At 37.7% G+C, this 15,170-nt stretch overlaps 1 protein-coding gene across 10 annotated transcripts in view; it reads right to left on the reverse strand.

Annotated features, from left to right (window-relative positions):
• Nucleotides 1–15,170, reverse strand: part of KANSL1 (KAT8 regulatory NSL complex subunit 1) — a 179,972-nt gene that overhangs the window by 60,082 nt on the left and 104,720 nt on the right. For 6 of the 10 annotated variants that reach the window (XM_055090708.1, XM_055090713.1, XM_055090711.1 and 3 more), the window contains one exon: nucleotides 12,343–12,429. The exons of the other annotated variants lie outside the window; for them this stretch is intronic. In XM_055090708.1, the coding sequence (XP_054946683.1) occupies nucleotides 12,343–12,429 (87 nt within the window). The remainder of the gene's footprint in view (nucleotides 1–12,342; nucleotides 12,430–15,170) is intronic. 10 annotated transcript variants of the gene reach the window in all.

The following is a 15,170-nucleotide window of genomic DNA, read 5'->3' on the forward strand; positions in this document are numbered from 1 at the left end:
GGGTTTTTTGTTTGTTTGACTGAGCTGCACGGCTTATGGGATCTTAGTTCCCCAACCAGGGATTGAACCCGGGCCCTCCGCAGTGAGAGCGTGAAATCCTAACCGCTGGGCTGCCAGGGAATTCCCCCACCACAGGGTTGTTACTGGAAACTTACAAACATCCAAAAATCCACAATGGTGTAGGGGAGGAACAACACTAGAGAAATTCTAAAGAAAGTATGGTGAAAACTCACACTACAGACTTAGGGTAAAGCTATGGTGATTAAGGCAGTCTAGAAAGACAAAAAGACCAGTGGGACAGAATACAGAACTCCCAAACTTAGAACTGGATATATAAAAGAGATGGGCATTCAGAGCGGTGAGGAAAGACTGAATTATTCAATAAATGGAATTGAGATGCCAGTTCTTTACATGAAAAAAGTAAAATTACTTCCTTTCTTTATGATATAATTCACTATTTTTGGAATTCCTAAATCTGAAAAGTCAAACTTAAGTAAGATTATCTTTGGAACTTCAGGGCAGGGAAGGATTTCTTAAATAAGACACACAAAAATTTTAGCTAATTTTCAACATGTTGCAAAAGATTTAATAAAGTTAAAGGCAAGCTACTAGTTGGTAAAGATATCTGTAACACATAAAACTAAAAATAACACATCAGAATATATAACAGAACTCCACCAAAGAGGTTTAAGAAGAAGATAATCTAACAAAAGATGAATAAATTAAAAACTCACATAAGAGAGATCCAAATGGCCAATAAATACATAAAAATATGCCAGGCCTTGTTAGATTTTTGGTTAAAATATTAGTAGGTCAAATACTAGGAAGTCATTTCAAACCCAGACTGGAAAAACCAAGTGTTGGTGAGATGTGGAAAACAGTAATTCATACATTGCCAACAATAATAAAAACTGGCACCACCACTTTTCAAGAGTAATATGGAAATACTTGGTTAGGTGGAAAATGTGTATACCTAGTCATCATGAAATTCTATTTCTGAGAATATAACCTGCACATCTGCATGAAGAAACAGGTTCACTGCAATAGTTGGTAATAACTAAAAATTAGTTACAATTTAATTTGCTAAAGTAGGGAAATAGATACACTATAATTTACTGGATTTTTCTATAGCAATAGAAACAAATTAACCAGAACTATCTGTATCAACATGACTATATCTCAGAAGACAATGTTGAATGGAAAAACATAAAAACTAATAATAAGCTAAACAAAGTAAGTACTACTATAGATATACAAAAGTGGTAAAGGAATTTAATGGAGTATTGTTTATCAAATTAATTATTACTGTATGTCTCAACACGACTAAATCTCAACAATGTGGAATGGAAAAACTATATAAAAACTTTAAAAAAAAATTTTTTTAAACCCAAAAAACAATAATAAGAATTGTTGGGACTTCCCTGGTGGCACAGTGGTTAAGAATCCACCTGCCAATGCAGGGGACATGGGTTCGAGCCCTGGTCCAGGAAGATCCCACATACAGTGGAGGAACTAAGCCCGTGCACCACAACTACTGAGCCTGCGCTCCAGAGCCCTCGAGCCACAACTACTGAGCCTGTGAGCCACAACTACTGAAGCCTAAACGCCTACAGCCCATGCTCCACAACAAGAGAAGCCACCACAATGAGAAGCCCGGGCACCGCAACGAAGAGTAGCCCTCACTCGCCACAGCTAGAGAAAGCCCATGTGCAGCAACAAAGACCCAACCCAGCCAAAAATAAATAAACAAACAAAAAATAAATTTATTTATATATATATAAAAAGAACTGTTACCAATACATAAATAGTAAATGCATAAAACTAATAAACAACAAATTCAGGATCAGAGTCCTCCTTACCTCTGGGAAGGGAAATAAAGAAGTTAGATTTTAGGGGCTTCCCTGGTGGCACAGTGGTTAAGAATCTGCCTGCCAATGCAGGGGACACGGGTTCAAGCCCTGGCCTGGGAAGATCCCACATGCTGCTGAGCAACTAAGCCTGTGTGCCACAACTACCGAGCCTGTGCTCTAGAGCCTACGAGCCACAACTACTGAGCCCATGCACCGCACCTACTGAAGCCCGCGTGCTCTAGAGCCCACAGTCCGCAAAAAAAGAGAAGCCACGGCAATGAGAAGCCCACACACCACAAAGAAGAGCAGCCCCTGCTCACTGCAACTAGAGAAAGCCTGCACGCAGCAACAAAGACCCAACACAGCCAAAATAATAATTAATTAATTAATTAAAGAAAAAAGTTAGATTTTGGCTCTAACTGTAATGTAATGTTCAACTGCTCTTTAAAAACTAAAAGTCTGATAGAAAATGGCAACTTTAATATTAGAGGGGGTAACTGGCATCTGGTATATTCTGTAACCAAAATATTTTATGATCTTCTACAAAATTCTATTCCAAGAGAGAAGTAGTAGTCATACTGCCCTTAGCCCCATCTCCACACAGGTTCTACATACTCACTAACAAACATTTTAAGTGACTGTAAGTGAAGTTTAACATAGTCCACTGATAGGGTGAAATGCATTATAATAAGAGAACAAATCTAACCATAATAGAAATAGAAATGAGTTAATACTTAATCATACCATAATAACTAAGATCAAGGATAGCAATAGTATTTTACTAACTTCAATACAGTCCAAATATAAGCCACTGAAGCCAACCATTGTGATAAAGTATTATCCAATTATTTCTCTTTAGAAACAAGGCATATAGTTCCCTAACCTTGATGGAAAAAGCACAAGATATAAAGATACTTTCTTATTTAAGTACAATTATCTGGTTCAATATTGGCTGCAGGTCTAAGCACCAGCCCAAATTCAGGAAAGAACCTCAAGAGGTCAAGAATAACCTCTGGATCATTCTTGAACTATAAAAATGTCCCCCCTTTTCTAAAAGAGGTAAATGTAGTTAACTCTCATATCCCATTTCCAACTTTCATCACTCTTCATGGTTCGCAACCTTCCTATCTTGTAAAATCTCTTGGTTTTACAGGTTCATTTCATTTCTGAAGCTACCACATACGAAGTCCCCATCTACCACCAATGGGCTACTCCAATAACTCCGTAACTACCCACTCCTAACTTAAATAACATATTACTTCTCCTCAATAAAATCTCCTCAAACTTTATTTCTTCCTGTCACTCTTATGTGTAAGGAATCACACCAGTTTCTCTGCTTCTCTACAAATCCTAAATCTTCAAGGAAACAAAGTAGAAGGGGAGTCAAATATCATAAAAGGCAGCAATTCTAAGCCAAAAAGTGATTAATAAAATTAACACAACATCCATTTAATGACAGTTTATTGCCAGACAAATCTGTTTTAACAACTGACAGTGGCTAGCCAAAATAATACTCTAATGCTGAAAACCAAAGCAAGGGAAAGATGATTTCTTGGCCAATTTACAGCACTTCCTCCTTAGTCACCCTTGGTGGACAAAGAATCCTGGCAGTCTCTCCCAATGATCCTTAGCTCATAAGCCTTCTCATGAAAGTGTTCCAGGACATCAAGCACTCTGAATTGGCAGGAAAGATGAAACTTATTTGTTATTTCTGAATTTCGACACATCTTAACCGAAAGAATTTTTTCTCTTTTTCTCTTTTTCTTTCTTGTCTGAGGTCAAGGAAAAAATAAGAAAGAAACCACAACACTTTGACTGTGTGAAAATTTGAAAATACAAAAGGAAAAGAAAATTCCTTAAAACATTTCAGTTCACAAGAACTTTGGTGGATAAATACATTTTTTCTTCTGACATTAATGAACAGCCCTTTTCAATTTTCTTAACGTCAAAACTAACAGGCTGATATACAAGTATTAATCTAAATAGCAATACAAAACCGAACGTCATGGTAATATTTTTTTGGAGATTGGCTAATAAACTAATTAAAGACAAATAAGCTAATTAAAGATAGGCAGCATTAAGGGAGGACTGCAACCCCCAATTATGAACAGGTTTCATTCTACAAATACATTTGTCATATGACAGTTTCTAACCAGATGTAATTTTCAGCAAGAAGTTGTCAAAATGTGGTAGTTAATGAAAAATGGAAAACACCCCAAGTGTCCAAAAAGTATCTTGTGTTCAAAATACCAGCATCATGGACAGAAAGCTGAACTGTTAACAAAGTTGGGAGGTGTACAGTTAGCAAGCCTGAGGTGAGCTGTGAAGATGTTACCACACCCCAGTGGCAGAGCAGAGCACAAAACATAGTGCAAGAATAACAGCTTCAAGTGTTAAGAGTTTATGTTTTTGTTTCCTCAACAAAAACAACATGCCACAGAAACTCAGTTTACCAGAGGTAGAGGTAGATTTCGCCCCTAATATTCAAAATGTAAATTTATTACTCTGATAATTTACAGCTCAAAACAAGAGACACTGATTTAAAAGTAGGGTCATGCTTTAAATAGAACATGTGACTAAGGCTGCAGAGTGATACTTATGCAAATATAATGATGAACTGGTTTCTACTGCAGTCATTATCAATAATGAAGAAAAAGATGTGGATTCCAACAATCCACAGAGTTCTTTCAACTCTTTCCTATTGCTTACTCTCTGCTGATAATTAGTAAAATAATTGCTCTGTGCTGTCTGTGCAGGACACTAGAATGCTTTCTAAGGTGTTGTTCTGCCATGTACTTTATGCCAGTTTGCACCAGAATATATGTCTACATGTACTGGGCTACCTATTACCCGAATGGGAATTCATTTTAACTCGTATTTTGTTCCTTGCTTTTATTAAATGTTTTACTGATAAATTTTCTTTGTCTGCATGTGCTGTATAAAAATCAATTAAACTTTTACACAATGAATTGCTTTTTGGTTACCTAAATGCAGAAAGATACAGTACTAATATTTGCTTTTGTAATATCACATGAATGGTAAACTAATGTTGCCAGCTATGTACCAGTATTTATTTGTATAAAATAGTGTATGTTGTATAAATAGACTCTTTTTTAGCTACGTGAACTTATAGAGCTTTAATAGTTCTTTTTTTTTTTACAGGGTTAGTAGAATATTACCACATATCTAGAACTTAAGATATTCTATAGGATCTAAGAAAAATTACTTACTTGAACAAAAAAATAATTTCCTCTAAAAAAGCTCTCATATTTATAAACACTTTAAAGCTAAATAGTGGAAAGTACTAGAAAATTCAGAGTTCAGGTTACATGTTGGCCAACATGGAAAACAAAAATGGGATTAATTTTTGTTTTTAATTCTTTAAAATCCTCTTGAATGGTAATGTTCCATTAGAAGAGGACAAACAGATCAACATGGGGACCTTGATGTAAGGAGATTTAACTTCTCTTCAATGTGAGGACCAAGCTCCTTCCATTTTTATTACAAATTAGATATTATCCATTGAATCTTCAAAGGTGTCAATGATAAAACCTTTTCTACTACACCTTAAGAATCACTTAACTTAGAGGTGGTTACCACTTACCTTACTAAAAGAAAAACAACAAGGAATGTAATTTCTACTAACAGAGAAAAGACAAAGATTTGCTACACCCCTTACTGTCAACATACTGTCAATGAGTTCAATAAAAGTGATTGTATTTGATAAATCCTATCTTCAATGCTGCCACAGACAGCAGGGGTAGATACTGTACTTCCTTTTTCTCAAAGATAAACTGCAGCAAAAGCTGATTTACCTAAAAGTAACACTAAAGCTAGGCACTGAACCATGTCAAACACTTGACCTAGTGCTGCCTTTAAGTCACCTAGTTCTAGTCCAGGATAGGAAATCTTTAAGTCCAGTAGAACAGTGCTGGTGGATTATACTTTTCCCTGATCTAGAAATGTTTTAAAATCTCATTAAAGTAACAACAGTATGCTGCAAAGGCCTGAATGGTGGCAATTCCATCTTTGATTCCGATATCAGTCCTATCTCCAATTCTTTCCTTTTATGCAAATAAAGATTCCATTAACAAGATAAAAGTAAAATGACTGTCCGCAGCAAGCTACACAGTACAATGTTCAACCAAAAAACGATCCGATAAGTTATGTGCTACGTCCAAATGTGCAAAATGTCTGAAACACCTACATTCTGAAATCTCTAGGATCTTTAGATGACTTATAAAAAACCAATAAAGCAGACTAAGTAAAACTGAGATCACCGTCAGACATCCAGCGCACACAGTTGCTAGACTCACAGTATCCAGGGTTAAGAGTGAGGGTCTCTATGGGATAGGAACAGAAAATCTTAACATTACAAAGAGTCACATAAAAAAAATGTGTATACAAGTATTAACTACCTAGCTCAAAAGCAGTGTGAAAAGAATAGAGGGAAGAGCAGGAAGATAGGTTTAAGTCAAGTTACCACTTTTATTTACCTTGTGTAATCCTAGACATGTAAATTGACCTCTAGAAATAATAGCAACATCAGTCTCACAGGATGTGGCATTCATAAAATGATGTAATAATCCTAACTGCAAAGTACAATATGTATAGTAGAAAAGAACAATTATTAAATAAATATAAACCTTGGATTTCAATTCCGTATCATAAAAGATACAAAAGAGGAGAAATAGAGATGAAAAGAAATCTCTAAGAGGCAGACATACTCAGGAAATAGGTGTTTTCAATTAGCAACAGAATTCTCGAGAGTTTCTTGAGGGCTTCCCTGGTGGCGCAGTGGTTGAGAGTCCGCCTGCCGATGCAGGGGACGCGGGTTCGTGCCCCAGTCCGGGAGGATCCCACATGCCGCGGAGCGGCTGGGCCTGTGGGCCATGGCCGCTGAGCCTGCACGTCCGGAGCCTGTGCTCCGCAACGGGAGAGTACCCCAAAAAAAAAAAAAAAAAAAAAAAAAAAAAAGTGTTCCTTGAGGGTTGGGCTTCAGAGTCATCTAAAGCAGTTCTACTCTAAACATGAAATCCAAAGTAGTTCGTTAGAAACACACACTGTATTCAGCCACAACTTCAATGACATTACCCCCGTGCCCCCAAATTAACAGATGAGGGAAATAAAGTACGGGGTGGGGGGAAGAACCAAACTGTCTAGCATCAAATATCCCACGTTTTAGCTATAAAATAAAACTCATAGATAACAGTGGGTTAAGGAGACAGTTTGTGCCTGTCACTTTAACTAGGTTACATCTAGACATCTTTCTAGAGATGTCTGTAGCAACTGGAAATAAATGTACCAGATCCAATTCATCCTGATAAAGACTCAGGGGGTTGAACACTTAAACCTTCTTTCTTTTTCTTACTGCTTAAACCAGATTACCTCTGAAACTGAAATGAGATTTGAGTATTTTGGCAGATTATTTCAGCCAAGCTTTCAATCCACCAGGAACTCTTCTACCCTTCTCGCCTCCATTTAATAAATATTTAAGCACCTATTTATTTACTAGGGATTTTACTAGGTACTGGGGATACAATAATAGCAAACAAGAACGGTAAACTGAAGAGTTTAATGGAGAAGACAAATGTTAATAAACAAATAATCATGTAAAATGTGAGATAAGAGATCATAACTGTGACATCAGATTTAGATTTGGGGGGATCTGGAAAACTTCTCTGTGGTATAAACATTTAACCTGACCTCCAAAGAGTAAGTTAGGACTTGAACAAGCAAACTTGCTGAGATAAGGGGTAGGGGTAGAAGATATGGAGAGATATAGAAGATACTGAGGGTTGTGGTATGTCTTAGGAAGAAGAAATGACTTGTATACAGGTTACGGAGCTAGAGCTGTGACAGTGAAGGAGAAGAATGCACTGGAGTTGACACTGGATATAGGTAGGTAGGGCCAGATGACACAGGACTCTAATCCACGTTAGTATTATGAAACAATATAAGCAATCCTGATCTTGGCCCATGTTCTTTAATTTACCTTGGAACTCTTATTTTAAATGAAAAAATTTTAATACAAGTTAAGGGATAATGGACTCCCATATAACCACCAACTAATTTCAACTATCAACCCTTGGCCAATCTTATCTCATCCAAAACATCTATCCCCCATTCTTACAGATTAATTTTGAAGCCAATCCCCATCATCAGATCATTACACCTGGTATATATTTTTCTTTGTGTCTCTAAAAGGTAAATTAACTTTACATATATAACTTTCATAATTTAAAAAACAATAATTCCTTAATGTCAAATATATAGCTATTGTTCAAATTTCCTGGATTATCTCCATTGGCTGGTCCAAATCAAAGTCAAATAACATCCACACACTGCATTTGGTTAATACACCTCAAATTTTAAGTTTTCCTTTTCTCTCCCCCTCGCAATTTATTTGTGGAAGAAACAGACCTATCTGTCCTTTAGAATTTCCCACACTGAATTTTGCTGATTGTACTCTTGTCACGAAGTCCACACTTTTGAACTTTATAAACTGACACCTCTAAACTACCTTTAGTTTGTTATTTATTATTCTCCAGATCAGCAGATAAATTACTGGTACATTCAATTTTTTCATTTTTAAGACTGAGATATATAATAAAAAAAACCCCAACTTTTAAAGAATTATATATGGTACCTCAAACTCTTCTGAATGCCCATCTGCCAGACTTTTTATTAAACATGGTAACATATACATAATATATAATCTGCCAGGCACAATAAAAATAAGAAACAATAATTCTCCAACACAGACCCTCAGCAGTCCTAAGGCTGAGGCTGAGTCCTGTTTGTTCTATGCAAGTCTCCAACCTGAAAATATCCAGGAACATCTTTTATCCCTAAAAACCATCTCCCTTTTAGAGTCTTTCCTGGTGAACTGCATCTCACAATTCATTACTTTGTATTCTTCAAGCTTAGTGGGATCCCCTTATTTTGTTGTTTACGTATTCCACATTTCCAAGTCACGTCATACATATGATTGGTCTTCAACTGGATTATCCACGCCTTCTTACAGGCACTACCTACTATGTGCTTTAGGTGTAAATCATTTTCAATGATATCTGCATACATGTAGTTTTTACAAATAAGGAATTCCCAGGAAATATAAAAAATATGAGACTTATTTAGCCAGTGGTTTGTCCTGCTTAATTTTCACCCTTAAAAAAACACCTAACTTAAGTCTGAAATACCTGAATGCCTTAGACATGCTGAAGCGTTCTAATGGAGAAAAATACAGCATTACAAAGAAGGATGGAAGTGGCTTACAGTTCTTTGTGGCTGGTGTAGAACTGGACTTGGAATGTGAGCACGAAGATTCAGAACAAAATACTGGCCTAGTTACTGTGCCTTTTTTTAGAGAATAGGACTCATAAAGGAAAATGACAAAGTACTGAAAGGATCTCAGTTAGTCGAAGAATTGCTAATCCAGAATGGCTCCTCCAGAGTGAACAGATAAAGTTTCTGTCTACTTTTCTGCCTAGAAAATCCATCTTTTTAGAGTGACTTCCATTTTAGAGCCTTTCAAAAATCAAACTGAGGTCAGAACATTCAAATTCTGTATGTGATACTAATTCCTCCTTTGAAAATCCTAACTAGTTAAGTAATCCCATTCACTCAAAAGCCATAAATTAAAGTGTTAGAGTGGCTATTATTTGATCCAGCTCACTCACCAAAGCAAGAGACTGACAAAGATCACATCTTACAACTTAAAGTACCTATTGTAAGCAGCATGGGACTTAGAAGCTTCTCACAAACATCACAACTAAGACGGAAGGAAAAACAATCCTCTTCTCTTCACCATTCCCCAACTCCCCAGCTCTGGGCTCCTTAAAGGAGAGTGAAAGAGTAGAAAAGTACAACGTACTGACAGGTAAGAAGAAGGGGGAGGGAGGACATCAGAACTTCTTATTCCATGGGGAGAACTTGTTTCTGGCTATCTCTAGAGCAAAGACAATTCTGTATTTAGCCCAACAGATTAACTGTAGTACAATAATAGAATTCCTATAGAGAAACATGTTTCTCCTCACTTTAAAAATAAAATACAGCTTGTTGGAACAAGCATAGTGTTTAGAGTCAGTGAACACTAAATTCCAAATCCTGGCCCTGCCACTGCTACTATCACTGAGCCAGCTATTGAAAGATAAAAGAACAAAAGTTCTTATCAATGTTCAACCTCCAGGAATGTTGTTCCAACTTTAGTGTGTATAAGAATTATCTTAAGAGTTGAAGTGAGTCCCAGGGATCTGCCTGAATAAAAAGCCTCTTACATAGTTCTTACGCAAGAAGTGTGTAAGAACATACTCTCAGAAATATTACTCAGAGATACTGAGGTTTAGGAACAAGTGATACATCTTCAAGAAAATGAAGCTGAGGGGCTTCCCTGGTCGCGCAGTGGTTAAGAACCCGCCTGTCAACGCAGGAGACACGGTTTCGAGCCCTGGTCCGGGAAGATCCCACATGCCGCAGAGCAACTAAGCCCACGAGCCACAACTACTGAGCCTGTGCTCTAGAGCCCGTGCGCCACAACTACCGAGGCCGCAAGCCACAACTATTGAAGTCTGCGTGCCTAGAGCCCATGCTCTACAACAAGAGAAGCCACTGCAATGAGAAGCCCACGCACCGTAACGAAGAGTAGCCCCCACTCGCCTCAACTAGAGAGAGCCCGCACGCAGCAACAAAGACCCAACGCAGCCAAAAATAAATAAATTAATTTTTTTAAAAAAAAGAAAATGAAGCTGAATCAAAAATCAATTTGTTAGTTAATTTATCAGTTCTTAAAAATAAGTAGAAGCACTTCTGGTCCAGGAAAGATGCTGTAGACTCTTTTCTCCCAGCCCATCCCTGCTAAACACAAATATAAACCCTGGAAATAATGCAAGAGGCAACCAAAGAAAAACTCTGAAAGGTGGAAAAGAGGAAGGTGAACTCGTTAGGGACCTCAGGACCAGAAGAATAACACAGTGACAGGGCATGCAAAAAATTCCATTCAACAGAAGGTTACCAAGGCCTGGTGTTTCCTGACTTCCAACTTAGCAACAAAAAGTGGCCCAGACAGGCTCATCATTCCCCTGGACGGATCGGGAGTACCACTCACAATACCAGGATAGCCCTGCAGCACAGCTAACAGTAAGAGGCCAGGGGAAACGTTATTACCCCATTTTTCTCTTTCCTTTTTACAACAAATATTCACTATGTTTAACCTCTCTCTCCCCATTACCATTATCTCTTAAATCCAAGTTCTCACCCCAACTACTGCACTGAAACAGCTAATAAAGGTCACCAATGACCTCCACTGTGCTAAACCCAATGTCCAATTCTCAGTCCTTATCATCGCTGCCCTATCAGCAGTATTTAACACAGGTGATCATTTGCTCCTTCCTCCTTACTTTCTTCACTTGTCTTTCAATACATCACATTAACCTGGTTTTTCTCTTGCCTTTTAAAGTTCCTTCTAAGACTCCAACTGCCCACACCTCTAAATTCCGTTTTCTACACTCACTTCCTAGGTGATCTTATCCAATCTCATAACTTTAAGTACCATCTATGTTTCTGACCCTCAAAATCTTATCTCTAGCTGAGACTGCCCCTCCCCAAATCCCAGATTCCTATATCCACATGCTTTCAACACCTCCATCTGAATCTCTAAAAAGCATCTCAAACTTACTGTGTTCAAAACCAATCCCATCCCCTGCCACTTCCCCATCTCTTACACCACCCCAAACCTGCTCTAACTGGATGGATCTGTTCCGGTCAAAAATCTGTGTCATCCTTAATTAACTTCAAATCCTTCACCCCCGCTTCTCTCTCACAAACATACAACACACATACAGACTCCACATTTGGTCCATCAGCAAATCTATTGGCACTATCTTCAAAATCTATCTAGTGTTCAACCACTTTTTGCCACATCACTGACACTACTTTGGTTGAAACTGCCCTGATTATCACAAGAGCCTTCTAAATAGTCTGGCTCTCATCCTTGACTGCATTCCCACTATTCAGCATGAATATAGCAGCCAAAGTGATGCTGTATAAAAGGACAACTTAGAACATGTTATTTCTCTCTCCATAATCCATTCTAGTTGCTTCCCATCTCTGAATAAAAGCCCCGAGTCCTTACAACTGCCCCAAATGGTCATGCGGCACCTACTACCACCCCATCCCTGCTACTTCTCTGGCCTCGTCTCCTTTTCTCCTCCTGGCTCATTCCACTCAAGTCACTGCTTTCACTGCTGTTCACTGCACGTGCCAGGCAAGCCATCAACCACAGGGCCTTTTCCTTGCTATTCCCAGGGCAGACTTCTTCACTTTCTTCAGGTCTCTCTTCCTCACGTCACTTCGCTGAGGCCTTCCCTTGACTGCCCTATCTTAAAACTGCAAGCCTCTGGCCCTCCCCAACACCCCTTTCTATTCCTCCTCCTGGTTTTATAATTTGAATTTACATATAAAATATTTTAATCATGTTATCTATCTTACTTACTGTCTGTTTCCACCATTAGAGCCCTCTCCAGGAGAGCATGGATTTTTGTCTTGTTCACCATCACATCCCTGGTATCTTGAACAATGCCTGGCACATGGAAGGTAGTCAAATATTTGTTCAAAGGGAGAGAGGGAAGGAGGATAGAGGTTAGAACTATGATCCTAACTTTTTCCTTCCAAGAGATAAAAACCAATGTACTCCTAGAATGAAGCTAACCCCTTTCGCTTTTGGTGCCAACAGATCTCATAAACCACTCTAGCCTCTCTTGCAGAGGGAGACACGAAATTATAGTCCACACTCCTACTCTAAACCTACACAGACCAGGAAAAATAAAGCTATATTACAAAGTGAAAACTGCCAGCATTTGATCCACGTTCTTAATACCAACCATACACAACTTAAATGGATGCATACAGAGGGTACTAAGAATGTTCTGGATGCTTTTACACACAGTAAAACAGAATTCTCACATCACCTCAATTACCACACATTTTCATACCATTTACTAATAGTTAGAATCTCGAATTATGTGACATATATAAGATATTCTATTTCAAAGTTTTCTTGGCAACTTCTGAATATTTTTTCATATGAACTTGAAAATTATTCTGTCAAAGTTTTTGTTTACCACATAGTATATAAATGCACTCTCCACCCCACCTTCCGAAAAACCCTTAAGAAAACATTTTAATGACCTAGTTAGCCCTCAGAGATCAAACTAGCTTGCGGTGAAGAATGACTGAAGGCACAAAGACATTTTTCCTGCCCTAACAACCTGGAGACATCAGTGAGTAGTGATCTGCATTACGGTGCTAACACAACTTATTGAACATTATAAGTGTTCAATAAGTGGTAGCTGCTGCTGCTCTCCCTAACTCCTGACTACCATACCCAGCTGAACTAACTCAGCTACCCTACGGCACTCCAAGCCTTTCCATCTAATGACAAATATTTGTTTTGGTAAATGTGTATTCCTTAAACACACCTGAGAAACAGGAACCAGAGACCAAATATCTTTTGTTCTGGATCGAGTTCCAGCATGCTTGGCAGGATTATGTATGAGGGGTGGAGGGTGATGAGGGAGACGGCTTCACAGGCAGATTATTCTGTACTGGTCCCTCAGTTAAAAAAAAAAGTGATGTTGATAAACTCAAGATCACTGACAAGTGACCACAGTAATTGTTCATCCTAACTCATTAAGAAGCAGTTCTTGCAAATACTCATAAAAACCCCCTAGCACACAGGAAAAAATCTTTCATGTGCTCCTAGAATAAAAGACAATGTAGTCAGAGGCTCTGATTTCAACTGGTCTAGTGAGAAAAAGCACAGTGGTCAGATAATAAGGAGCTTTAAGTCTTATTTCATTTTACTATTGCTTCCTTATGAGAATTAAATAACATAGTATATAACACCATATTTGTGATTCTTATAATTTCTATGTTCAGAACACTGCACATTACATACATTAATTCATGTAACTTAAAAACCCTGTCAGATAGGTACTATTACCATTATTACCCCCATTTTACTATGAGGAATTTAAGGAAATTAATTTTAAAAAGGTTGAGTAATTTGTCTAAGGTGACTATGCTGATAAGCAGCAGAGCCACGATTTGACCTAGGCACTCTGGCCCAGAGTTCTTATTCTTAACACCTGACACCCACGCACACACACACACGCATACACACACACACACACACACACTCTCTCTCACACTCTTAAAAGAGTATCACAGCCAAACTAACTTTCTCAAAAAGTATATCAAAAAGGGGGAGCGTGCTTAATTCACTGAAAAAAGGTTCTGTGAAGAGATGCTGAAATCTGTGAAAAGAGCATTTAATTGCCAAATACATGCAATTTAGAAAAATTACCAGTAAGGAATACTGTGGTTAAAGAAAGGATCACAGAAGTATTTGTGCTGAATTCTGACAAATGGAAGGACAGAAATGAGGTTGGAGTAAGGAGTGGGAAGAGCAAGTCAAGCAGTGGTAGGAACATAGGTAAAAATGCAAAGGCAGGGAAGAAAAGCTATATCCTGGACTTAGAAAAGTAGCAACAAGTAGTAGTAGTAATAAAAAAAAGGCAGTGCCATTAGGTAACAAGCATTTAGCACATAACTGAAAAGAATACAAAGATAATTAAAACTTTCAGACATTACACAAGATGGAGATTCAAAGAATATTTCTGAAAATACAAAGAACATTTCATATTCTTTGTTGTGATAACTTCATAACATAACAGTGAAATTTTTCTTAAAAATAATGTCTGACACATTTCTTAAAAGGTTTTTTGTCGTGTTGTGTCATGTTTTGAGAAGACATAGAAGTGTGGACAAGAATCTGACAAATAATTTTCAAGTTCACATGGATCAAAGTTCAAAACTTGCCAAGAATACTTTGAAAAGGAATATTAAGGGAGGATCTGCCCCATCAATTATTAAACTTACGATTTATAAGTTTAGTATAATAAAGACAGCATGGTATTTAAACCACAATAGACAATCAGGTCAGCAGACTGCAAAATACAGTATAAACCTACATCTAAACATATATGGCAATATACAACAAAAGTTCATTTCAATTCTCAGAGGATGGTGTACTTAATAAATGGTGCTGACATAACCAACGCTGCATTTGGCGGGGAAGGGAGAGGGAATTTCTACTTCATACCATATGCAAAAATAAATCTCAAATGTATTAAAGAGTTTAACAGAACTGCTATGTTGGGGAGCCATTCTTAAAGAACAGAAGAAACCCAGAAAGTTAATTTTTTGGAAAATTATCAATTAAAAATCCTCATACCCTTTGATCCAGTTATGCCACTTTTT

Source organism: Physeter macrocephalus, chromosome 14 (assembly GCF_002837175.3).
Source record: "Physeter macrocephalus isolate SW-GA chromosome 14, ASM283717v5, whole genome shotgun sequence".
Lineage (NCBI taxonomy): Eukaryota > Metazoa > Chordata > Mammalia > Artiodactyla > Physeteridae > Physeter > Physeter macrocephalus.